Below are 25,550 nucleotides of genomic sequence, written 5' to 3' on the forward strand. Positions count from 1 at the left end.
TGTTTATTTTCAGACATATAAAAGGAGAGTGAGTAGGAGTCGTTCATACACATAACACGAATTATGCAAATATTCTGCTACTAAGTAGAGAGTTGTAAGTAGCATAAAATGCCTGGGTTACAAATGGAGGGTGACAATAAAAAACTGGTTTGCATAGAGAAATATTCTGAAGTCCCTTGTGTTTTGAAATTTATTGCTCAGAAAGAGCTACTACCTACTGTAGGGTAGATGAGAGAAAAGAAATTGACTCTTCATCTGCCAAGCTAAGGAGGCAGCAATTTTCCCCCCACTAAATTGAAATACTGTTGAAAACGAGCAGTAAAACGACCTGGCTTCTCTGTAACATGGGGCTCCTGAAGAAAACAGCTCTAAAAAACTAAATTTAACAGCAGCCTAAAGCCTGTGCCTCCTTACTTGCCTTGGAGGCTGTAAGGGCAATATAAACAAATCAAACTATCTTTACAGCAGCAGCCACAAAGTAAACACCCATTTAAAGAATAAACAGGTGGGAAGACAGACCTGCCTGCCCAGTGCTAAGGAAAAACTTGTTTGTGCTTAATATGTTGGAAAAATTGTTCAAGAGCAGTTCATCCGTATATAACTACAACCCTTGAAATGCTGCCAAGGTCAGTGAGACCAACAGCAGAGTGATCTGCTGAGTAATTGCTCGTTGTCAAGTTAAAGCAGTCAAGGGAAAGGCTTTATCCTACTTCTAAATATTTACTTTCTTTTATTGTTAAGAAAGCAGTTCTCTCCCCACCCCTCTACTCTCTTTGTCAGCATGTTTTCTGGAAGCTCCTCAAAAACGTTAACCCTATAGATTCTCCCTAGGATTCTGTAGATGCACCTTGATTACCTTTCCCTTGTATGTTTGAACAATTTCATTAGTAAATAACAAAAACCCAAAACCAACCAACCAACCAAATTTAAAAAAATCAATTGTGATTGCTATAAAAAATAATTCTTTAGTCAATCTTACTACTTTCACACCTGACTTCCTTCTAAAAAAGAAAACCTTGCCTCATCTTCCTGGTGCAATGATGTGGGTATTAATTAATACAGCTGCAACAGGCTCTCATTTTCCCTGCCTTCAAAGCTCTTAGCACTGCTTCTCGCAACCACCAAGTACAGGATCACCACCTGCCCCCCAGTCAGGGCTGTAAACTACCCAGGAACACAGCCTGGGTTTTCTGTTTTCTAGATACTCATGTCTCAGTTATGCCAACACATTCAGAGTTAGAGCCCTTCCAAAACTTCCATGAAAGTTAAAATTCTCCAGCCTCTTTTTAGCTTGTGGCAAAAGCAAATCATGCTACATTCACATCCATCAGCTCCACTGCAGTTAGACTTACTGTCCTATATTGTTGCTTCAGCTACATCACCTCTTTTAACCATCTCTCCTCCATCTATCCAAACATAGAACTGTGTGGGGTTTTTTTGCTTATTGGACTTTTTTTTGATTTTTCTGATTACTCATGATTTCTTCAGCACTCAGTGTTATGCTTGCCTTTGTCTGACCTGTGGCTACCTCTTTCATTGCTAATTCGATCCACCTCAAAGTGCTTAGCCATGATGCTTCTTGTACTTGGGAGATGTGTCCCATAAATATTTCAGTCATGTTGTCACTCCTTTCACAGCCTTTAAAGAGCTTCATGCAATGCTCTCCACTCACCAAAGTGCAAACTAGTCATCTCTTACATGCAGACCATTGCCAGTTCCTTTGCCTGTGCTTCCTACCTGTTGTCATGCAGAAGTTTCTCTGTGTGGTTATGCTGAGATAAAAATTGTTTGGATAGGACTCTACTCCACTGTTACAGACATGCAGCACCTCGCACAAAGGGAAATTAGTGTGGAAGGGAATTTCTCAGGACTGCAGCTCCACTTTTTCTTAGCCCTCCTATTTACACGCATAATTTCTCATGCTAGCTCACTGTCAAAGCCTGTGCAGTGGAGAAGGATATCCTGCTGTATATGGGACAAATGGACTGGGTAAGAAAAGCTCCACTGAGAAAGGTATAGCAACTTCCAAAGGTTTTCAGGCACTAGAACTAGCTTGGTTACAGAAACACAGAAGCTGTAATAAGGATGGCTTCTTCTCAATCAGTTGTATTAAACTACTGTTACATTATTAACATGTAAGAAATTTGACAGCATTCTACAATAGAACATTACGTTGACAAGAAGATAATTTTGGGCAGTTAGATCACATTTATTACATGGTGGAAGTGACATTTTTATGTAGGCAAGTCACTTTTTAGAGCTTCTTCTCCTTAAAAGAGAAAAAAAGAAAGAAAAACAATAGGAAGCTTCATTTGCAAAAGACATAAAGCTATCACATAAAAATAGAAAAGCACAAATCAAATAGTATATTTACAGTTCAAACCAAAAGTAACCTCCTCCTCAGTGAAAGGCAGTTAAAGGGAAAAGATTGAAAAGGAAATTCTTCTACCTTCTTTTCATGGCAAACTAGGTATGAAGAACTGATGAGCCATTATATAACCATTTCCTTTCTTAAAACATCAACTCTTTTCCACAGACTGACACATGCAAATATTCTGTTTGAAGAAACATCCTTCAAAGCAATACACTTCTTATTCAGCCGTGGCCAGCAGCGCTGGCTGTTTGAATTTTGCAGCCAAGACAGGGTAAAGCATAGGCAGCCTACCAATGGTACAGTGCTCTCCGTTCCATCCCTGGCTACATTCACACTTGCCGTCCTTACAGGTGCCGTGCTCGGCGCAGCGGGGGTGGCAGGCCCGCTGGTTGCAGGCTGTGCCCGTCCAGCCTTCCTCGCAGCGACACGTGCCGCCCATGCACACGCCGTGCGTGCCACAGTCCACCGAACAGATTTCTGCATTCAGACGAGACGGGGGCAGAGAAGGAGGCAGGAAGCACAGGGGAGAGAGAGGGAATGCTTTAATTAGAAGTGCTACATTTTAATTCGACATGTAAAGAATAAGAAAGGCAAAATCTTTGAAAGTTAAATCAAAGGAATTTACTGTGAAAGACATTTCCATGTAAGATTCAAAAGAGCAGAAAGCACCGAGCTTTATCTCTTTGCTAATGCTCTTTTAATCAGTCAGCAGACTTTAGCGATGTTTAAGTGTCCACAGCTCTTTCGCTAGCTTGCAGTAATTTTCAAGCAGGTTTTTTGTGCTCACATATTTCTTAAGAGTAACTTTTTGTATCTTAGATTATATGGCACTTAGACCTACCAGAACTTACATGGTACTCATAGTGACTAAATGTAACACATACCTAGATCATTGTCTGTTGTGAGTCAAAATCGAATATGACGAAGTTCATTTTAGCAAGGTTTCCCTTCCATACTCTTCTCGCTGTTTTCTTTCAAAGTTAAAATGTGCCATTTCTGACACATTTTTTCATTATAAAGAATCAGCCTTAGTGAGACAAATTAGCACTATGCTGACACACTGACACATCTGTAAAGTGTAAAAGATCATTCTCTTTTACTTTCAGTAAATTTGTATCAGTGACAGCTGATTTCAATATTGAAACAGTCTGGTTTCAATAATACTTTGTTAAAAAAATAAAACAACATACAGCAATTTAACTTGTCATTTACATATAGTAACAGGATCTTGTATCTGATAGAATAATTGAAAAATATGTTAACAGCCAAAGGTAGTCAGAGGCCAAACAATGCATATTAAGTCCCAGCTAATACAAGATGATAATTTACACTGCCAGATTTTGCATTTACAGTTTTGGTTCATTTAGTCAGACTCCAGCAAACTTTACTTCTGCTAAGCAGAAAACAGAAAAACAAAGAAATACAATACAGCCTGAGGGACTTGTTTAGTTCCTTGGCATACAGCTGGCTGTAGCCATGTATTGGTTCATAGAAGTGCTATATTTAGTTTCTGTTTTCGTGTGAAAAACAGCAAGTAGTTTAGTAATAAAAGATCAAAATTATTTTTAACAGCAAAAGAAACTTGCATTCAGTGCAAGAAAGGTTTCCAGTTTCCCAATCAACAGTGTTTTTCTTCCCTGCTGTCTCAAAGTGCTGTGGAACATTAAACACAGCGTCAAGGAGCTGTGACATTTCCTGTAAGAAACAACCCAAAACCTTTATGGAGAAAGACAGCTGTAATTTCCCCCTCCCTTCCCCCCCACCAACTATATAGCATTTTATATCTATTTTGAATTAAATTTTTGATTAAAAGATGCGAGATGGTTTGATTAACTTCAGAGTCACAAAACGTCACTGCAGCTCCGAGAAAGAAAGGTTTATTTCTCTTCAATCTAATCAATTTTTCATTAGGGTGAAGGTGTTTATCAGCTTTTAGCACACTAGCTTTGAGCAAGGTGCGTCAATCTTTGTAATGAATTTATTAATTAGAGTTAATTTAATTGAAGTGGAATTGAAGGGCTAATTAACGGACAAACTGCTGATGAAGATAGAGGAAAGCTCTGCTGATTTCAAACCTATAAAACCCTCTGATGGAAATAACTCATTCTTTTCTTCATCCAGCAGCTTAACAACATGTTTATGGGTAAGATTTACTTTTTTAGTGCACTCTTCTGAAGGTCATGTTGCACAGCTTCAGCAAATAATCTGTGCACATTTTTACAAAGCTCCTTTGTGAGTCTGACACACTTGAGATATTTGAGATCAGAAATATTTTATGTTATTTTAATGACAAATCATTCCATGAAACATAAGTAAAAGGTGGAGCATAACTGGTCATCAAAAAACACGTAGAGGACAATGTGTCAGTAAACAGGGGATCCATGTTTTGCCTGAGAACTAGACAGGGTCTAACATAAATAGGCATTTTTAGTGTTAGAAATGGTCAGAAAAGATTTTTTCTTCTAAACAAATTTCACAGGAGACAACATTTTCTTCTCTTTGTCACTTTTTCTTGCATGTTTGGAACTCTATCACTCTCGTATGCATAAGCCATTATGGAGTATCACAGATCCTGGTCAGGAAGTACATTTGTTTTAAAAAGACGGTTCCTCATGAAAATGTTATATTTATTCATAAGCTGGCATAAACCCAGCTAGCCCATGTGTTCAGTTTTCATTAACAAAACGTCTGAGTTCTTAGATGAACTGCTTTAGACAAATACACATCTCACAGTTAAACAAGATTTCTTTTTTGATATGTGGCTACCAAACAATATTCTAAAAACTCATATTTGTCAAAAAGCTGCTGTCATACTTTATAAATATTTAGATTCTGCTCTTTCTGATAGTACCTCTAGTTTTCTTCTTTTGTTTCTAAGCTCAGACTATGGTTTTAATAAGCTCAGTTCCATATTTCAAGAAATTCCTCTGCTTCTTCACTCCTATCAACTCCTTCCACCCGGGCAGCCTGCACCCTGCCTCAAAAGCTTTTTAAGATTCATTCTTGCATTCCCTTTGCCTTCAAACTTGAATGCTATCTGTTTTTCAAGAAAAATACCTCAGATTAGCTGGAGAGATTCTTAAAATGTTATCATCCCTGGTTTCACTAGTGTAGTTTTTAAGTTTCTAAATAGATGTATTAGAACAATATCCACATATCACGCAAAGAACATTCAGAACTTGCATGTGAAATACCTGAAGTTACCCGATGAAGGCAGCTAAAAGACACAAACAAATGTATTGATTTTCAAATCCTTCAAACTCATCAATTGTTTTGAACCTTTGAATCAATTTACAGTTCATGCTGAAGTCAACTCAAAGACATCAATCAGCTCAGCAGGTCAGGTCCTAACACAATAATGCCATTAAAATGCTGCTATTCAAGACATCAACATTTTATAAAATGCCAGTGGTTTTAACTCTTACCATTGGAGCAATCTGGACCTGTCCAGTTGGGGTCGCAGGTGCAGCTACCACTCTCTTGAAGGTAGGTGCCATGACCAGAGCACTGGTCAGAGCACATTGTCTTCAGGATTTCACAGTTGTTGCCACCCCAGCCCGGGTTGCAGTGGCACTCGCCGTGGATGCACACACCGTGGCTGGAGCAGGCTGGATCCAAGCAATCCGCTGCAGGGAGACGAGAAAGATCAGCTTAAACCTGTCAATCCTAACAACAGTCATCAACCTATAGTGATGAGTCATCAACCCAAAAGTGCTAACAGCATATTTGGGCTTAATTCACATTTCAAGACCTTATGAAATAGGCAGCACTGCACTCATCTTGAAAGTAAACATTAGTAAGCTGAAGCTGAGAAGTCCACGTTCCTTTCATCGCAATGAATGAGGAAAAGACAGAGTGGACTAAGATATTTTGTGCCTCCCTTCTCTGGCTACAAGGTAAATCACTCTTTGTCATCGCTTCTTGCATAGCTGCAATTTTCCTTTTAAAAACACCTCCCTTTCACATCACTTTCTGATACTGTGAAATTTGGGCATGCACATAACTGACACCTAGACAACCACAGATTACCACTGAGTTAATGGAGAATCTTTCAAAGTTTGGTTATTTTTCTGAATTACAGCAAGATTGGCTTTGGGTCTTGGGCAACCAATCTTGACTCTGCCTAATCATAGTGTAACAAGTGCTGCATTCTCTGCATCACTATTCCCTGGTGTAACTGACCCAATCCACCGCTGTAGAGTTTTGACAGCTATATAGGACCCTCAGCTTGTTCCAGAAATGAACGAGTGACATACTGTCTATCTGTCTTAATTCACTTGTGCTTTAGATGATGAGATTTAATTTAGCAATTTGACTCAATAAAATGTTACACTTGTAGGGTCAATGGTCTGAAAATTTAATTCCAGAGACTTAATTGCATTACTTTGTATGTGGAGATCAATAAAATCAATTTGATTGAGGAAGAAAATAGCAGTTTTTACTCCCTAAAAAAATAGAATGGAAAATGAACCACATTTTGCAGTACACCAGAATGAATATTATTATGCACATCTCTGGAATACAAGAATGATGCATCATTTTTCCCTCTGATGCATTGGAATCAGCATTTTCCACAATCTGGTCTGTGGAAAAGACTACTAACAAATGTAGTAAATTAGTGATTTGCTTTATACTGGGGAAATTCAGTAAGAATTCCTACATATGTGTTTTATGTGCTTTCTTTTTAGCTGACTTCAGCCAGACAAAACCCAAGTATGCTGGCAACCAAAAACATTACATGCACATAACTTTGAATTTTCCAACTGCTTACTTGAGAATACATAGAGTACAATAATTCTATAGAATTCAGTGATACTAGTGATTCCAAAACTTGATTTGTAGTATTCTAAAATGATTTTTTAAGAGACAGGGTTAGTGCGTAAGATCTAGAAAAATTCATAGAGCTGGATGTGCCAGCTGTTAACCTGACCAACAACAGCTGGTGCTGGAGTAAATATTTATGCATTTACCTTCTTCACAGTTTTCTCCTTTGTACCCAGAGTTGCAGGCACAAGAGCCCATGATGCAAATGCCCCGTCCCCCACACTGGGGATCGATGCACTGACTCGTAGGCACGTCACACTCGGTGCCCTTCCAGCCACTGTAACACAGGCAGCGTCCTTTGGAGTACTGCCCATTGCCACTGCACAGCACTGGGCAGGCTGCTGTGAGACAGAACACAGCACAACAATCAAAATAAAGATCTTCACCAAAGCTTTATAAAGAAGAACATCCAAGATGTTGCTTTTCTGATGTATTTGTCTTCAGGCTCGCTTAAACTGACTTGAGAAAAGCATTGGGATGATTTACCTCTTGAACAATCGGGGCCCAGAAACCCAGGAAAACAGTGGCAGGATCCAGAAACACATTCACCATTACCATGGCAATTTCGGGGGCATTCCACCACAGACTCTAAAAGGAAAAAGAGAAGGATAATTCACAGGTGCCCACTGCATGAAGTACCTATCATTTGAACCACTACTAACTGACAGCGTGTTCTCGCTCTGAGAAGTGTTTACATTTGTTTTGTTTGAAGAGCATGAATAGCTGTGATTTTCTACTGCTGATGCCCCCAGTGTCTTAGGACATTATATTCCAACAAAAAGGCTAAAATTATAAGGGTAAAACTATATGAGCTCCATACTTTAAATCTAGCCCTGTGCCATTTAATAAATACTTCAAAACAGTGTCCTCCTTTCAAGCACTGTTTCACTAGAAGGTACATCCCTTATGCCTTAGACTAAGAAATTAAAACCTTTATGCCTTAGATGAAGAAATTAAAATATATACTCTGTGTTTTATTCTGAGCAGCAAGAGAAACACTATAAATTGAAAGCCTGGAAAAAAATAAAGTCAGGTCATTTAACTATGGAAACCTATCCATGTATTCCTAAAAAACCTGACCCGAAGCTAGTGTTTGGTAAGAGCTTTAAAGATTATGCTTACCTATAATTATGGTATTAAAAGACACCTGCTCTGCATTTTTCCCATCATTATAAAAGGCCAGGTGCCAGATGCCAGAATCCAAATACTGGATAAAACCTGCCTCGTGGAGACTGACGGACCTCGCCTGCCGTCCTGCTCGCTCTGACTCCAGCAGGTTGCGTTGCTCCCTTGCAATCAGCCGGCTGCCATCCAGGAGCTCCACAAAGTCATACTGCAATGAAGAACAGATGGGAGCTTGATGAGTCATGGGGTGACCATGGCACCACCCTGACAATATGCTTATATTTAGACCAAGAGTTTCCTTTTGGAGTAGGGAAGCAGGAGCTGAAACCAATCCTTGCTTGCTTCTTTGCTCCTTGCTAAACATTCAAACAAAGCTACCAGCTAGTTCTTATGCTTAAAATGACTTTTCCAGTGGAAAGTGGCCAATGAACTCATTGCATACACTGGGGGAAGAAAACAGCAGGTTGAAATGAGTCTGCAGTCATGACTGGCACCTGAATTACAGGTGGGAGCTAGCTTTCAAACTGCGTTATATACATATGGGCTAATAAAAATAATATCCAATACCAATAATCTACTTTTCTTCATTTAGTTTCAGATGAAGGATTAACTGCTCATTCCCCCTTTTGTAGCCTGGAATTCTGGAGGAAGGAGAGCAAGAGCTTTACTTCCCATCACAGAAGCTCAAAACAGGAGATGGAAAGTAGAAAACATTGCAACTATCAAAAATGACAAACTGACCAAACCCCATGGTACCTCAGGTCAATGGACAGCACATATTGTATTTTTAACAACTATCATAGGGCTTGGGAAAATGTAGCATCATCTCAGCTGATAAAACAACCAAACTCACAACACGAGATTTTATGCATGCTATGCATGTTTATGCACCTTAACTAGGGTTAATGGCATCTGGAGGGCTAAAACTGCTCCAGGCCCTGCACTGATTTTACATTATCTGGAGTCTGTTCTCATGGCTTGAAAACTGTCCTTTGCATGTTGAACATGTATAGATCAACATGTATAGAGCAAAATTAAACAGGTAGGAAAATTGAAGAGCATTCTTGCTTGTTGTAGAGAGTCTCTGCTTTTCCTGCTAAGACTGTTCAGAGCTTCACTTTTACTGTGACACGTTTATCGTACGGACTGTAATACATAAACCTTCAATATTCCCACATGCTGAAGACTTCTCTCAAATGAAATTACATCCAGGGCCTACTAAAGTAAAGGCCAGCATGTGAAACCACTGATTCACCTTGAGCTGGGATAAGAACAGTTCCCAGGACCTGAGAATCAGTGGTTTTATACCCTGACTTGTGACCTTCAGAAACTGCTCCTGGGACAAAAGAAAACATGATAGCCTTTGTCCTGGAGCAATGGTTTAAGTACTTATGTTCTCTTCTTGAAATTGCAGGCCAAAAATTCACTGATATTGTAAGGTTGCTCCTCCCTGGTAATCAGAATCATCTCGCCACCAGCCAGGATGTGAAGGAAATGCACCGTTAATACGACTCTATCAACACCCGAGACGCATTTCCAGCTACGTCTGAAGGAGCAGAATAGAACATAATGTGATGGGGATGCACAGACGCCGGTGCCTCGGCAGCTTTGTATGTGCTGCACCACATGAAAACGAATGTGATCATTTTGGGAGAGCAATTATTCAAAACTACTCAACACTCCCATTTGTCAGAGAATTAAATATTTATCTTATTTTGTGAGAGAGAGAAAAACAATTCTAGCTTTTTTTTACTCCTGCCTCTCTGGTGGTTTTCACTAATATTTTTAAAAAGGGAAGGCTCAGGGAGCTCTCAGTTTTAACAGGTCATTTACAGACATTAATAGTGACTTTGTAATTTGACTTTGTAATATGGCAAGAGACCACTTTTGTAGAAGGACAATTTCAGATTAAAACTGTATTTTTGATACAGGAACAAGTGGCTACACCACTTGATTGGCCACTAATGGCTGACAAGCACGGTACAATTCACAATTTTGTATTTGTAATGTAATAAGGACATATGCTGTTATCAGAACACCATTCTAGACTACTTTTAAAAAGCCATACAGAAGGGAATTTACTGTTCATTCTGTCCCCCAGCAAAAAACAATAATTGATCTTAACCCTTTTAAAGGCTGCTTTTTTATATTTAGGACACGGTAACAAAAACAGACTGGAAAAACAATTATCTTCATAAGCAAAACCATACCAATTTTATTTTCCTCCTATGAGGATAAATTAATTTCCTTTACATTGAGTCTAAATGTGATGATTTGCCCTACCATTCCATACAGTTTTGCTTTAAACCAAAGTCTCATTTTATGCTTAAAAGTCTCTTTAAATAAACATATTGATTCTCTGGCTGCAATGGAACTGACATTTTTAGAAAGTGTCACAAAGACTTTCAGGCTTGCATTGATTGGGTTTTGAATGGACAGCCACCGTCAATTATTTCTGGTTGATTTATTTATGATTCCCCGGAAAGAGAGAACTATGTATCTCAGATCAGTCTGTGACACACAAATAGTAGCTGTGCTTGAGACTAATTTTGGCACCTAAAGAGAATACACCAAGGCAACCAAAAATTCTGTCCTGAATATGATACATCAAACCATTCCCTACATGTTATATCCCTATTATTTTGGATTATGGGACAAAACAAGAGTTATATTTTCTGCATTCTGTTACTGCTTAATGATAGAAATCTAAGCAGTTGATAGGAATAGTTTATATACAATTCATCCTGTTACAAGGGTGTAAACTAAGACTTCTTGAGAACTCTCCCGAAATTATTTCTATCATACTTTTATTATGTCCCCTGCAATGATAGGATAATTGGCACCAGAGGCTGTACAGTTAGGAACAGATATTGACTACAGGTTCCTCTTACTTGCTGTCAGGTTTTAACTGGATGCAAAAAAGAGGTGGATAAACAGGCAAAGGGTACAGGAGAGAAGTGGAGAAAAAGGTGGCAAATGTGAAAGGCATGTTTTGCATTACAGTAAAAGGTGAGAGCGGAGAGAAGGCAGACATTGATGGGAATACCGAAGCTATAAGGAGGGAGCTAAAGAATGTGGTGTGTGGTTACACATGTAGGGTACCACAGGCATATGAGCAAAAATATTGGAGGAGGACAGGTGACAAGGCAACTTTACAAATGCTGGCAGAGTGCAGGAAGTAATGAGTTCTCTATTATTTAATGTGAGATCTGAAAATTCAAATACTGATGTTTGAGAAACAAGAAGCAGTTGCTCATTTGCATAAATTTTGTTATTAGCACTTGTCACTCTGTGACTAGAAGATAAGGGCAGATAGCATTCAAGAGACACAGACATGAAGTGATATGTATGAGTGAGAGCCTACTTTAAAAGTCCTCATGAAGCAACCCTAGCTTGACACATCCAGAGATGGGCTCTGAGCCAATTTTTGTCATTATGGGATGAGATCTTTGAGCTATGGTAGACAGATTATGGAAATATGAGCGCAAAAAAAAAAAGCAGACATCATTAATGCATTGAATGAAACCCTCATAGTTAAACACCTCTTATGTTCTGTGCTGTTCTGGTCTCCACACCTTAAAAAGGCTGCATGAACACTGGAGAACATTCAGAAAAGGATGACCAAAGGACTGAAAAAGCTATCATAAAAAGAATGACAAAACAGACTGGAAAATATACAATTCACTGATAACACTAGAGATCCGTGAATCAAGGGTGGCATGGAGTAGAAATTCTTGAGAAATTCTGCCCTGCCTCTTCTAAAACACTACCAGCAGTGTGTGAAACAAAGGCTACTGGGAGGCTGTCTCAAAACACACTGAAGAGTACAGTGTGAGAAGTGTAGTTAAGCCTTGCTGCAAATGCCACAGATGCTAAAAGCTTCCATAGGTTCAAAGGTGACTATGCAAATTCACTGGAAAAAAAATCTATCAAAGGTTGTAAAATACAAAGACAGCATCTTTGACTCAGCAAAGTCCTGCAGCCTTAAAACTCTGGAGGCCAAAAGCATATTGTGGGAAGATCAGTGATGGTACTATCATGCTGCTTTATTAATCTCTCCATATCTGCTCATGGCCCCTATCACAGACAGAACGCTAGACAGGCCTTTGATCAAATTCAGCATGGATATTAATTTGTTTGTCTGCTATGTTCCTGTGACACTTGGAGCTACATGAGTGAGCTGCCTTGTCTAATGGAAGGATGCAGTGAAGCCCAACATCAGCTGTTAGTCTGTCCCTGTTACCTATGCCCAGCTTCCAGTTAGGTACTTTTGTCAGTACAAGCCATAAGAGTTAGGGGAAATAAGAAAGCAATAAATGGACTTAAGCTTGTAATCCCCTCAGTGTTCTATTTCATTAGATGTCTTTTTGCCAAAATACCTTATTTTGTTTACATAAGCTATTTCGGTTAAATATGTATTTTACCAGGACAAGTTGTGTCTGCATCGAAGTCCTGTGTTAGGACTTCGTTGGAGAAAGGCCTAAACCATTGAGATGTATCTTACTCCATTTTTTTCTCCCCACATGAAGGAGCATGGTCGCAAATAAAACCCCAACCACTTGCTGAAACTGCATTTTTGGGAGATTACATACATGCTTTATGTCAGGCACTTAAACTGGACATCATTGGATTCAAGGCCATATAAGCATTCTGATAAACCTGTACCCTTGGGAAGCTTTAGCAGCCTTATAAGTTCACTAGGGCACTGATAAGTAAGCATGCCTAATTTTTCAATGTATCAAGTGTCAGTCAATGGTTTGTAAACAATACTCTAATTATATACCAGGCAAAAATAGGACAAGAGAACTTGACCTATATCCTGGAAACAGTATGTCCAAAATGTCACAGAAACTACAGAAGATACAGTAGCAGGACTCACATATGATTCTTTCTCTTGTATCATACTTAAACATCAATAAGAACTCAGAGTCTGTGTAACACAGATGACGGGAAACAGATTTAGTAGTCTATATGTTTTTGGGTAAAGGGCATTCCTATTTTAACCTTTCAACAGGATAAGGAATCAAGTAAAGATCTTTTTTTTAAGAGATGTACTTACTTGCATAACTTCTCATATAAATGCATAGTCCAGATCAGCTTCTTCAGTTTTATTCATTCTTGCCACACATGTATTCCCCTAACTCCTGTTATTATTGTTATAATTGAGATGACATTTGTATTCCAAACCCCTATTTCCAATGGCTGATAACTTTCTGAATCAATTTTCTTTATGCTAGAATTTCTTGTGGTTGTTGTCAGCCTGAGGGTGGGTGTTCATACGTGAAGGTCTGAAGAAAATCCATTTAATCATTATTATGAAGATCAAATTTTTAAGTAAACATGAGTGCACTTTCTGCATTCAGTAAAGTGTTTCTACTTTAATGGAAACTAAACTACAAAATAAAGTTAATGTAACATTCCATGACTTCAGCTGCTTTGCTGACCCTTTCTCTGTGGTTTGTGACTGTTGAATAGGTGTAATAATTAGATCTATTTCTATATTGTACATATTTCAAAAGTTATGCCTTTTAAAAAATTAAAAAAACCAAAACCAAAATAATTTAAATAGTGCAGTAGCATTAAAATCAAATTTTTTTTTAAAAAAGAGGACTGAATTAAAATATATGAATTTTGCAGCTATGGATTTGGTGTTATAACTGTGTATCAGATGTAATCAATCAAGCTTTGATACAATTATAACATTAGGGTGCTATACTTAGATTTGTGTTCACGGTAAATCCATACACTCAAAAATCACTAAGATGTTTCTCCAAATGGGGTAGAAGAAAATGAACTAAAATACCTATTCAGGTGGAAAAATGGATCTGAACCAGCACTTGGACAAATATTGTACTGAAAGAAATCCAATGTTGGAGGGTCTTATATCTTTAAAATAAAACATGAATACAGTTGATGCTAAAATACCATCTCAGGCACTGATTCTCTGTTTCTCCTGCCAATCCAGAAGACTGTTCATTCTTTTATACTTTAACTATTCTCTAACTATGGATAAAAAGTGGTATTTTTGTTACTAGGCAGTGTGACTATATGCAATAAAAGGTGTCATTAGAAACCTTCTGAGGGGTGGAACAGGATAAATCCTCTGAGACACTTAAGAACAAAGTCTCGAGACACCAGATGCCTAGTGAAGACTGTCACTTTTACAACCCCAGTTCACTGGATCTTTGTAGAGACATATTATATATTTTTTCTTTTATGTATTTATTTAGTGAGACACCAAGCTGCAAACATGGCAGCATTTGCCTGTCTTGTTTGGAAATTTGGTTAATGTGCTGTTTGCAGGAACTCTCAACCATACCTTATGTGTGGCCATAAGATGCTCTATTAGTTGGCTTAGGTTTTTAAAGATATGTTCATATACCACAGAGGAATAAAAGTACCTATAAATTCTGCATGAAACAACTCCATGTCTGAAGCATCATCATTGATTAGAACAGATCATAAATAAGAATACCCTCTACCCCCATTCTAGATCCCAACAAACAGAGTATTCAAATGTTCTGGTCATCACATGAGACCAATAAAGTATAAATAGAAAAAAATAAAAATCAGCAAAATGGAAAAGAATGTAATCCTGAGAGAGAAAAAGATACAAAAGATACAAGATCATGGTTTTCAATAATGTGTCCTACTTTTTAATGCAAGCAGTTCTCACCTGAGTGTGTGAAGGTGGTAAGCCTTTTCGACCATATACTCCAATCAATGCATCTTTCTGAAGGGATATATTGAATTTTAGAAATTGTGGCTGATCAATGAAGAGTTGTGATCTCCAAAAAATCCCAGGGGGCACTTCTTGTATCGCTCTTCGGCCTATATCAAGTTCTCCAGAATCTATAGTGTTGTTTTCTTGTGCAAATCCTCCTAATTTTCCTGGTGGGTTAGAATAATAAGGAGATCAAAAAATTAGTGTTCCTTTCTGGCTTTCAATCATCCTTCATATATATCTTCAAATATTTAGAATCACCTCAGAAAAATGTTACCTGCCAATCTTTTTGAATAGAAGATCCCAGGAATTCAATGATTTGGAAATAAAAAGGGAAAGATACCACAAATACTTAAAAACTAAAAATGCTGTAGCATCCCTAAGGAGGAGCATTATGGAAACAGTTTAGAACCTACATTAAATTACTATTTTTTTTTGCTAGCATTTTAATAGGGGTTTCTCAGAATAAAGTCTCACATCAAGAAAAAAAAATAAGAAGCAAAATGCAGCATGCAGTAATAGATACATAAACACAAATAGTCAAGAGAACTAATATAATCTTTTCTACATTGAATATCAGAGCATTTATTCAAGACTAACAAAAGCTACAGCTCTGGTTACCTGATTCTGGTTTTGTGTAAGCAAGCAATGCTGTATTTAAGCAGCTGGTACATGAGGGTGAGGCTTGAGTGAAGCAATATGAAGAAAAATGGAACTGTCATTATAGTCTTGGAATTTGCTGTGTTTTTACCAATTTACATTTTTTTCATCAGCTAGTCTATTATAAAAATGGAACTAAATCCATCTGAATGTGGTAAGCATGTTCATGTGATGCTCACTTGTTTGCGTACAAGTTTTCTGAAGAACTGACAATTCTGCCTTGTCTTTTATGTTCAAATTCTACATTATTCATCATTTGACAGAACAAACTGACACAACCTTTTTGCAAACATTTAGACTGTAAAAAAAATAGATTAAAATCTGAAATGCCAGGTGAGGTCACAGATTGATCCTCGCCACTTTTTGTGCATCCAAGATGAACCAAGACTGCTGCTGAATTAAACAGGTAGAGAAGCGTCGCTGAGAGGCCTTGAGTGGGAACTTGTGCCATCATCAGAGCTGTGTCACAATGGCATTGTGGTCACTGAAAATGTCTCACAGGATTATCACATTGATCAGAGTGCTGTTGAGAAGAGACAGTGAAATATCTGATCTTGAAGAAACCATTTTTTAAACACTTTTCAGGATGAGTCTAATGCTTTTCTAAATTTGGACTTAACCTTTCATAATATTAGTGTGTTATTTTAGAAGATGGATCTGTAGTCACTATTTCAGTTTATTTAAGCATTTGTTTTTTACCTCTTTCTTCAAATTTAAGCATATTGTGTTGAATAAATTCACACACTGATGACTGGTAATCACTAAACAATAAACACTTGTTTGCTGTATTGATCTGCAGCTTCCCCTATTTCTACATTTCAAATGAAAAATAACTGCCTTGTACTACTGAAAAGATGAGCGAGACAGCTTGGGAAAGTGGCATTTATCAAACACATTAACCACCTTGCCAGGAATGCTTGTTTCTGGGGTTCAACACTTAGCAGATAATACTCTTATGATCTCCCATGTTGTTCACCGAAGAAAAGATAGTTTTACTTTGTAGCCACATCCCCCTTTAGCACCCCAACACCTCTCCCAAAACTGTCAGTAGCTGTTTGCCATGCTAAGGCTAGGGCGTTAATTATTCTCTGTTCCCTGTTGTTTCTCAATAAGCATTAAAAAAATCTTCATAGTGTCATCATTTCCTTTCCACTTTCTAAACAGTAACAGTTCTTACGCACAGCTTTAAATCAAAATATGAAATGTCATGTTCATTCACATTTACTGTGAGGGTGGTTGAAATTTCTCAAATCCAAATCAGAGTATCAGGATATTACCAAGGGACATGAGAGGGGTGGTACTGAAAGTTGTTCAGCTGTCAAAGTATCCAAATCAAGGCTTCATCGATGCTCCCTTAGAGTTTTCAGTAACTAGTGTGATAGCATAGGGCCCCTGCTCCTCACATTTCACATCTACTCGTCACACTTTCCCTTCTGCCTATCTGGTCCTCCTCTTGTGGTTTAAAATGTGTACTCTCTGGTCTGTCTGTTGTTTAATATTGATATATGCTGATAAATGACCACTTACCATATTCTGCAGAGGACAGCATTTTAACAGTGGGTGGAATTAACCCTGTTCTCTCGAACAGTATTTAGGGACATAAGGAAGGAAAAATGGATTTGATGTCCTTGTTATTTCCTTTTATTTTTGAGGCAGTGTATAACAGGTTTCAGTTTGTTAAAAAAATAAAAAAATTATCAAGGGAAAAACCCCATTAAGTATTTATAAAATATTTAGAAAAATACCAATATATTTTATACAAGAAAGTATATTGGCTATTGAATGCAGAAGACAATGGGATGATGAGCTGTCACTGCAGCATCAATATTCATTAACCATAGAGTAGCTTTTTCCTCTTCATTCAAAAAAAGTAAGAAGAGCACAGGAAGCAATAATGACTATCTAAGTACAAGAAAAAGGCAGGAGGGTAAAGGAAATGGAAGAAGAAAATGTCCTACTGGAGAAGTTTCATAGGCTTACAAAGATGACATAAGGAGTGAACTGAGCTATAACTTTTCTATGACTTGGAGCTGTGATAACTTGACAAAATTTTCAAGATGTCAATTGCTGGCAGAGGCTTCCTCCTTCTCAGTGGTAAGGAGGTCAGATGTACCTTGTGAATGGGAAAATGGATTTTTGTGTAATGAAGCAAACACTGCACTCATCAACCATTTAAATCAAGTTTTCCATTCAAAACCTATTGATTTTGAAGCCTCTGTTAGCCAAAAGTGCACAAGCTCTTAAATGTTTTGAGAATCTTAAAGGGCAACATTGAAAAAGGTCGATAAAAAATAATCCCTTTATGTGGTTTGTATTTTAAAAGCTCTTATAACGAAATTAAGAAATTTTTTTTCTTACTTTATATATTGGTTGGATGATTCAGACTCAACATTATATGCTAGAGACTTCAATAAAACAAATGTACATATTAGACCTGACCTATTAAATTTCAGAGAGAAATAAAAAAAAAAAAAATTAGAAGAAAACATCAATCTCTGTAGAGAAAAACCCAAGGTATTCCATAGTGAGGTCCTCACGCCACATGAAGCTCCTTGATCATGAGCTGCCTTCTAAGCATAGCTAAGAGAGAAGCTTCAAAAATATGCAAAATATTCCTGAAGTGCCTCTTCTGGAGCAAAAACTTCAGAAAAAGCAATTATGACAGGTCACACAGATGTAATCTTCCATCCAAAAACTATTGAGAGCTTGCTTAAAGTCCCAAAGATTGAACCTTGGTATCAGGTCCCCCTTAAGAAACAGTATGTCCTGACTCCTTGGGCCCCCTGGCTTTGTTGTGGCCATTTCTTCAACACGAGGCCCCTAAGGCAGGGTGGTCCGAGCCAGCCCCAGCACCATCCTGCTACCTCTGGGAGGCCCACAACAACAACAAAATATATTATCACGTATTTCAGAGTAAGCAGAGGTTCTTCTCTGCATATGATGAGAGCTTTCCTATGCTCGTCAAATAGCACATGTAAATTCCTGTGAGCAATTTTGGTTGACAGCAAGCTTTCCTAGTAAGATCAGCATCATTGCTCAGGATCCATAGGCCCCTTCGCATGCTAGGCAGGAGAAACCCTGGGTTCCTGTTTACCTACTTAAAATTACTATTGCTTACAAATGCTTTGTACTTGCATTATATAGAGAGTTTTGCAGGAAAACTTAAAGGTTGGTGTACATAAGACACAAAGGAAGGAAATGTTCCAAAGGAAGGAAAAAAAATGGTGCCCATTTCACCTACCATTGTCTCCAGCAGGAACTGTTACAGGATGTGTTGGCACAGTATCAGAATTCACTTTTCCATTCTCAAATGTATCATTTTCAGTTTGCTGCAACTGCCAGTTGAGGCCAAACAGATGCATTGCTGGTGGTAGAGGATACAGGTTATTTGATGCTTTTAACCACAATGACAAATTGCACAAATAATGACTTCCCATGCTTTGCAGTGGAATAGCAACTCATACATTAAAAAAATTAAATTACATAAGCAAGCATTGGCAGACTAATAGTTCAGCATGGCACTAAGCAATTACTACCACTGTCCTTTAATGATACAGCGCTTTCAGTGAACACAATTGACAGAAAGCTCACCAGTCTCATTTTGAGTCTTTTACCAGTCCCAAATCAATGTTCAAAAGGATAGGCAGTATTTATGTTCTTTCCTCTTTATTTCATTTTTGATGCTTCTGAAGAGACAAATCATTTAAGTGAACTCCTAAATGACCTACTAAAATAAATGATTTTCCCAGCAGATGGATCCATCCTGGTTAGCCAGAAAGGGAAAAGAAAAAATACAGGAGAGGAAGGAGGGTGCTGTGGGTGTTGCAGGGCTAACCTAAGACATGAGCACTTCATGCTGTCAACAACACCCTGCACAGCCTCCTGTTACATGCCCATTCCCCATGCTAGTCTACAAAACGAGGCCAAGGCCATGAACAGAGCCAGAGACACTGGGACACTTTGCTCTGATAATGGTAATACATAAGCTAGGTTTCTGAATTACTTAATTCCCCACAACCACATTCATTTGAAAGGTGATACCATGCTAAAGAATTTAGCTAAGTTAATTACGAGGCAGAGTCAACCTTCCGTGGTATTAAGGGGAATTTAGGGAACCTTGATCACCAGGGATTAAGGAATGAACCCTGTGTCTAAACCTTTAGAGCAAAAATATGGAAAAAAACCCCCACCTTAGTGCTGTACTGTGATACTCAAAACATATGCAATTTCATGCTGTCTGTGGATTATTTTCTTCTGTTCCAATGTCTCTATAATGCCACCAAAATTCATTTTAATTACTCAACTTTGTGCTTGGTGTAACATGGATTTGCTCATTCCATGGCAACACTTATCTGCAAAGCAGCTAAAATAGTCTTTCAGTGCTACTAGGGAATAAAAATACACTGGGAAAAAATACCTGTAATCATGTATTTTAACTATTAGTGCAAAATAAAAGGAGGATAATTCACTGTACTTTGTTGCTTCTGCTCCTTCTCTCTCTCTGAAGAAGATTACTGCTAGAGTCAACGTTACTAATTTATTCATTCCCTCTATGCAAATGACAAAAAATTCTTCATCCCATTTGGTTTCATCTCTGATCTTTAAATCTCTCTGTATTGACCATGGCAACCCTTACTTAAGATGAACAGGCATCAATGGAAGTTTAGTTAGCCAGGCAACAAAAACTGCCAAATTAAGAGATTGTCTGCCAGGTCTTTGCCTTAAAGCCTCCCCCTTACCCTGAACAAAACAAAAAACCAGAATGCAACTAAAGACCTGTTACTGAATACTTCAAAGACTGAAATCCTCACTACAGATGACAAATTCTCTTTGTTCCAAGTCTCTGACTCTACTATTACTCTTCTTTCCAAGACCTTAAATTGCCTGTCAAAGCCTGATAATGTAGAATGTTTCTTGACCCTAGAAACATCTTTCTTTTTTCTCCTCTCAACTCTTGTTAAACCATAAATCTGACCACCACCATCTTGGGCACATGATTAGAATTAGCCATTATTATTTTGACCCTCCCTCAGTTGAAATCCTTATTTATGTATTAATCACCCAACAAGTGTACCTGTTTTAATATATTTCAGTAAAATCCCTAGGGTCAAACTCTACTATTTGTTATACTTGTTCACTTCACTGGCAGCAATGAAAGACTGCAAATAGCTAAATATTTTATGATTTAAACCCAGTACATTTCTTGTTTTCAAGTCTGGAGATCTCAATCACCTCTCTTAACTTTGCTGTCTTCTTATCCCTTTTATTAGCTCTTCTGGAGAAAAAAAAAAAAAGAAAGTGACATTCATTTTGTAACTCTAGAAACACAGGAGCTTAGAACACCATTAACATCAGCTGGTGCTGTGTACATGCCCTGTGCCTCTTCATGCACTGGGAGATCAGAAGGGGAAGCTCCAACACAACCTTCTAGCCATTCCCTTGTAATTCAAAACAGCTGGAATTTGAAGTCTTCAAAGGCAAGGACAGTGGGATCTATACTGATTACATCAATATAACCACAATTACTACAATGTAAGTGACAACTGTCTTTTCTTTGTGTTTATACTGATGGGAGTCCCACTGTAGTTTACTGTCAAAGACAGGGAGCTTAGCTGTATCCCTCAAATACACTACTCCTCTCTCAGCTTTGACAATGAACTAGAAACAAGTTCAATACATAATGTTTAATGAAAATGAACAGATGGATAAATGCAGCTGTTCCACAGATTGTGAATGTAGGAATATTTTTTAAGCAGACAAAAACTGTTGCTAGACAATTCCAATGACAAAACTTACAGTGTGTACTAATACACTAAACAATTCAACTACATAATCTCTCTGAGCTAGTGCTATGGAATTTAGAGAATTCTCCTTTCACAACAAACATGAAAACAACATAAAAGAAACAGGCTTGTTGCTAAAGTATCAAATTACAAGGCAGAATTTCTTTAGAGATGACAAACTTTAGGAACATATGTAAATTGACTGATTAAGACAAACTTAGGCACTATTCTGTCAGTCAAAATTTGTCTTCTCTCAGCTGGCCATCAGTATAAAAGCTAACTTTATGTCCTTATCAGTTTTATAAGGAAATTGAGGCACCTGATAAAAATTCTTGATGCTATTATGAATCTGTTTAGCAGCACCTGGTACTGGTACCTCAGTGGGATGTCCGAGACCTTCAAGTCAAATGGTATGAACTAGTTCTGAATTTCCAAAGGGAGAATGAGGCAAAGAGACTGCAGAGGTGTATATGTTTGTCTGATTTCCTTTGATCTAGAAAAAGATGAAGGCCTTCTTCCAGCTTTGGGATGGGGATGTAAGAGACCAATCCCCTTCTCTGTTTCTACTGTATTCAGAGAAATAGCAGCTTTACTTCTTTTTATAAAGAATTTGATATATAAAACAAAAATTAGAGCAACAACATTTGAAGAAAAATGCACTTCATTATTTCCTGCTGCTATTTTTGTCTTAAATCTAACGTAAAAGTTTCTTGATTTTTGGATTAGATATTACCTGTCAAGTCTGGTTTATTCCCAATCAATTTGGAATTTATTTGGTGTTAGACAATGCCAATGAAGCCAAGAGACCCATCCTAGAGTCACTAGTTCTGACTCTGCCAAGTCTACGGGGATACCAACACGGGAATGACTTTCTTTCAATACTGGCATAACTTTGACAGCAGCAAGGACTTGTGTGAGAATGCCAGATGCCTCTAACCAGAAGGCAGGCAGATTGTGATGGCTGTGGTCACGGATCACAACAACTCCATCCAAATAATCCACAGCTGCAAGCAGAGATGAATTCTCAGGGGCTGGGAGAAAAGATGGGTTGTCACAATTCCAAATTTGCCCACAAACCCTAACAAAAGCCTCCTTTTACTTGTATCAAGACTGGGATGATTGCTTCCATTGTGGAACAAGACGGCTTTTTAAGCAGGAAAACAGATGATGATATCTGGGAAAAAGGAGTTTAGGAAGTCTGGATGTGGATTAAAGAAGGAAATCTTAAAAGCACAGGAGCAGACCATCCCCATGTGCTGAAAGGTGAGCTGGTGAGGAAGATGATCCTGGATGAACAGAGAGCTTTGAATGGAACTCAGGGAGAAAGGGAGAGTTTATTGCCCCTGGAAAAGGGCATCGACAGCTCAGGACTACAAGGTGTTGTGAGGTCATGAGGGGAGAAAATTAGAAGGACCAAAGCCCATATAGAGCTTAATCTGGCCATTGCTATAAAAGACCACCAATGATTTTACAAACATGTCAGCAAGAAAAGGAGGGCCAAAACCCTCCATCCTTCCTTGGCTAAACAGTGACAAAAGATGAGGAAAAGCCTGAGGTACTTAATGCCTTCGTTGCCTCAGTTGTTAATAACAAGACCAGTTGTCATCGAGGTATCCAGCCCCTAGAGCTGGAAGACAGAGACAGGGAGCAGAATGAAGCCCACATAATCTGGAAGGGAATTTTCAGTGACCTGCTGTGCAACTTAGGCACATACCTGTTCACCCGAGTATTGAGGGAGCTGGCAGAAGAGCTCACCAAGTCACTTTCAATCATTTACCAGCAGCCATGGTTAAGCATGGATGTCCCAGGGAACTGGAAGTTGGCAAATGTGATGCTCATCTACAGGAAGGGCCAGAAGGAGGATCCAGGGAACTGCACACCTGTCAGCCTGACCTCAGTGCTGGGGAAGGTCATGGAGCAGATCATCTTGAGTGCCATCATGCAACATGTATGGGACAAACACAGGATCAGGCCCAGCCAGCATGGGTTTACAAAAGGCAGGTCCTGCTTGACCAACCTGGTCTCTTTCTATGACAAAGTGACTCACTTAGTGGATGAAGGAAAGGCAGTGGATGTTGTCTACCGAGACTTAGTAAAGTTTTTGATACCTTCTCCCACAACATTCTCCTGAAGAAACTGGTTTCTCATGGTGTGGACAGTTGTGTTCTTTGCTGGTATAAAAATTGACAGGATAGGCAGGCCCAGAGAGTGGCGGTGAACAGAACTGCATCCAGCTGGTGGTCAGTCATGAGTGGTGTTTCCCACAGCTCAGTATTGGAGCCAATGCTGTTTAAAATCTCTATTGACAACCTAGACAAGGGCATGAAGTGCACCCTCAGCAAGTTCACAGATGACACCAAGCTGGGCAGGAATGTTGATTTGTTGGAGAGTAGGATAGCTCTGCAGAGGGATCTGGGTAGGCGGGATCAGTGGGACAAAACCAATTGTATGAGGTTCAACAAGGCTAAGTGCTGAGTTCTGCACTTTTATCACAACAACCCCATGCAGTGCTACAGGTTGGGGGAGAAGTAGCTGGAAAAATGTCCAGCTGAAAAGGACCTGGAAGTGCTGTCTGACAGTAGCTGAACATGATCCAGCAGTGTGCCCACGTGGCCAAGAAAGCCAATGGCATCCTGGCCTGTATTAGAAATAGTGTGGCCAGCAGAAGCAGGGCAGGGATTGCCCTGCATACTTGACACTGGTGAGGCCACACATCAAAAGCTGTGTCCAGCTCTTTTCACTACAAGAAAGACATTGAGGTACTGAAGCATGTTTAGGGAAGGGCAATGAAGCTGGTAAAGGGTCTGGAGCACAGGTTTTTTGAGGAGCAACTGATGAAGCTGGGGTTGCTTAGTCCAGAGAAAATGAGGTTCAGGGAGACCTTCATGCTCTCTACAACTACCTGAAAGCAGGTTGTAGTAAAGTGAGTGTCAATCTCTTCTCCCATATAACAAGTAACAGGCCAAGAGGAAATGGCCTCAAATTATGCCAGGGGAGGTTTAGGTTAGGTATTAGGAAAAAATGTTTCCATGGCAAGGGTTGTAAAACATTGGAACAGATTGCCCAGGAAAGTAGTGAAGTCACCATTCCTGGAAGTGTTTAAAAAGCCCTGTGGATAGGGCTCTTCAGGACATAGTTTAATGGTGAACATGGTGGTGGTGCTAGGTTGACAGTTTGACTTGATGATTTTTAAGCTCTTTTCCATCTTTAACAATTTAACCTATGATTAAATAGTTACATTTTTAAAAACTCAAATTAAAAAATTAACCTAATTTTAATTAATTTTAACGTAAATTTAATTTATGGGAAGACCTACCATCTTTAACCTATGATTCTAGGATCATCTACCTATTCGACTGTTCCAGTCCCTATATCTATTCTGCAAAGTCTTTAGCATCTCTAGCTACCAAGAGCTCCTCATTTGCTGAAGCTATGCTAGCATTTACCTTTGGACTGAGTTGTTCAAGGTGGCATTTGTACTGCTACTGGAAAAATTATCCACATGGCCAGCCTTCAGAGTGTGGTGATAGTCCAAATAGTGAGGAGTGCATTCCCTCTAACAGAGTGGAAAGAAGAGGCATCAGAGATGAGAAAGCTCTCTTGGATATGGGCTGCCCTTGGCATGAACAGAGTACCAGGGGCTGTGTGTGTGTTTGGTGCTGGTGAATATGGCTAAATTCACCAGAAAAAATCCCAAACATAAAAGCAGTAACCAATTAACAGTTGGGCTCTTGCCCTCCCTTTTTCCCCCCACCTCCCCCCTTCCCCTGCCAAATGGACTGGGATATTAAAAAATTCAGAGCTCAAATTAAAGGAGTGCATTTGTACCAACAGTAGCTTTAATGCTAACAGAAAAATGCTATCATTTGTTGCAGGCTATTGGGTAATCTTGCTGTCTATCACTGCATAGTTCACTGAAGGGTTTCTGAACCATCTTAAACTGCTTTTTCAAGCTTGGTTGATCTTGCCTTTCACTGTGTAACTGAAGTCTAGTTATTTTGGTTTGTAATCAGTCTAAAAAGCCGTCCATGTCCACTCAATAATTAAAATAGCAACTAAG

At 38.7% G+C, this 25,550-nt stretch overlaps 1 protein-coding gene across 1 annotated transcript in view; it reads right to left on the bottom strand.

Moving 5' to 3' along the window:
- The window catches only part of TENM3 (teneurin transmembrane protein 3), a 1,268,339-nt gene that overhangs the window by 78,607 nt on the left and 1,164,182 nt on the right, over positions 1 to 25,550 (bottom strand). Inside the window, exons 14-20 of the mRNA XM_017744521.1 lie at positions 18,949 to 19,071; positions 15,000 to 15,214; positions 8,321 to 8,531; positions 7,685 to 7,786; positions 7,345 to 7,539; positions 5,800 to 6,000; positions 2,666 to 2,851 (exon numbers count right to left, since the gene is read on the bottom strand). Of these exons, the coding sequence (XP_017600010.1) occupies positions 2,666 to 2,851; positions 5,800 to 6,000; positions 7,345 to 7,539; positions 7,685 to 7,786; positions 8,321 to 8,531; positions 15,000 to 15,214; positions 18,949 to 19,071 (1,233 nt within the window). The remainder of the gene's footprint in view (positions 1 to 2,665; positions 2,852 to 5,799; positions 6,001 to 7,344; positions 7,540 to 7,684; positions 7,787 to 8,320; positions 8,532 to 14,999; positions 15,215 to 18,948; positions 19,072 to 25,550) is intronic.

This window comes from Corvus brachyrhynchos, unplaced genomic scaffold, assembly GCF_000691975.1.
Source record: "Corvus brachyrhynchos isolate BGI_N302 unplaced genomic scaffold, ASM69197v1 scaffold17, whole genome shotgun sequence".
In the NCBI taxonomy this organism is placed as follows: domain Eukaryota; kingdom Metazoa; phylum Chordata; class Aves; order Passeriformes; family Corvidae; genus Corvus; species Corvus brachyrhynchos.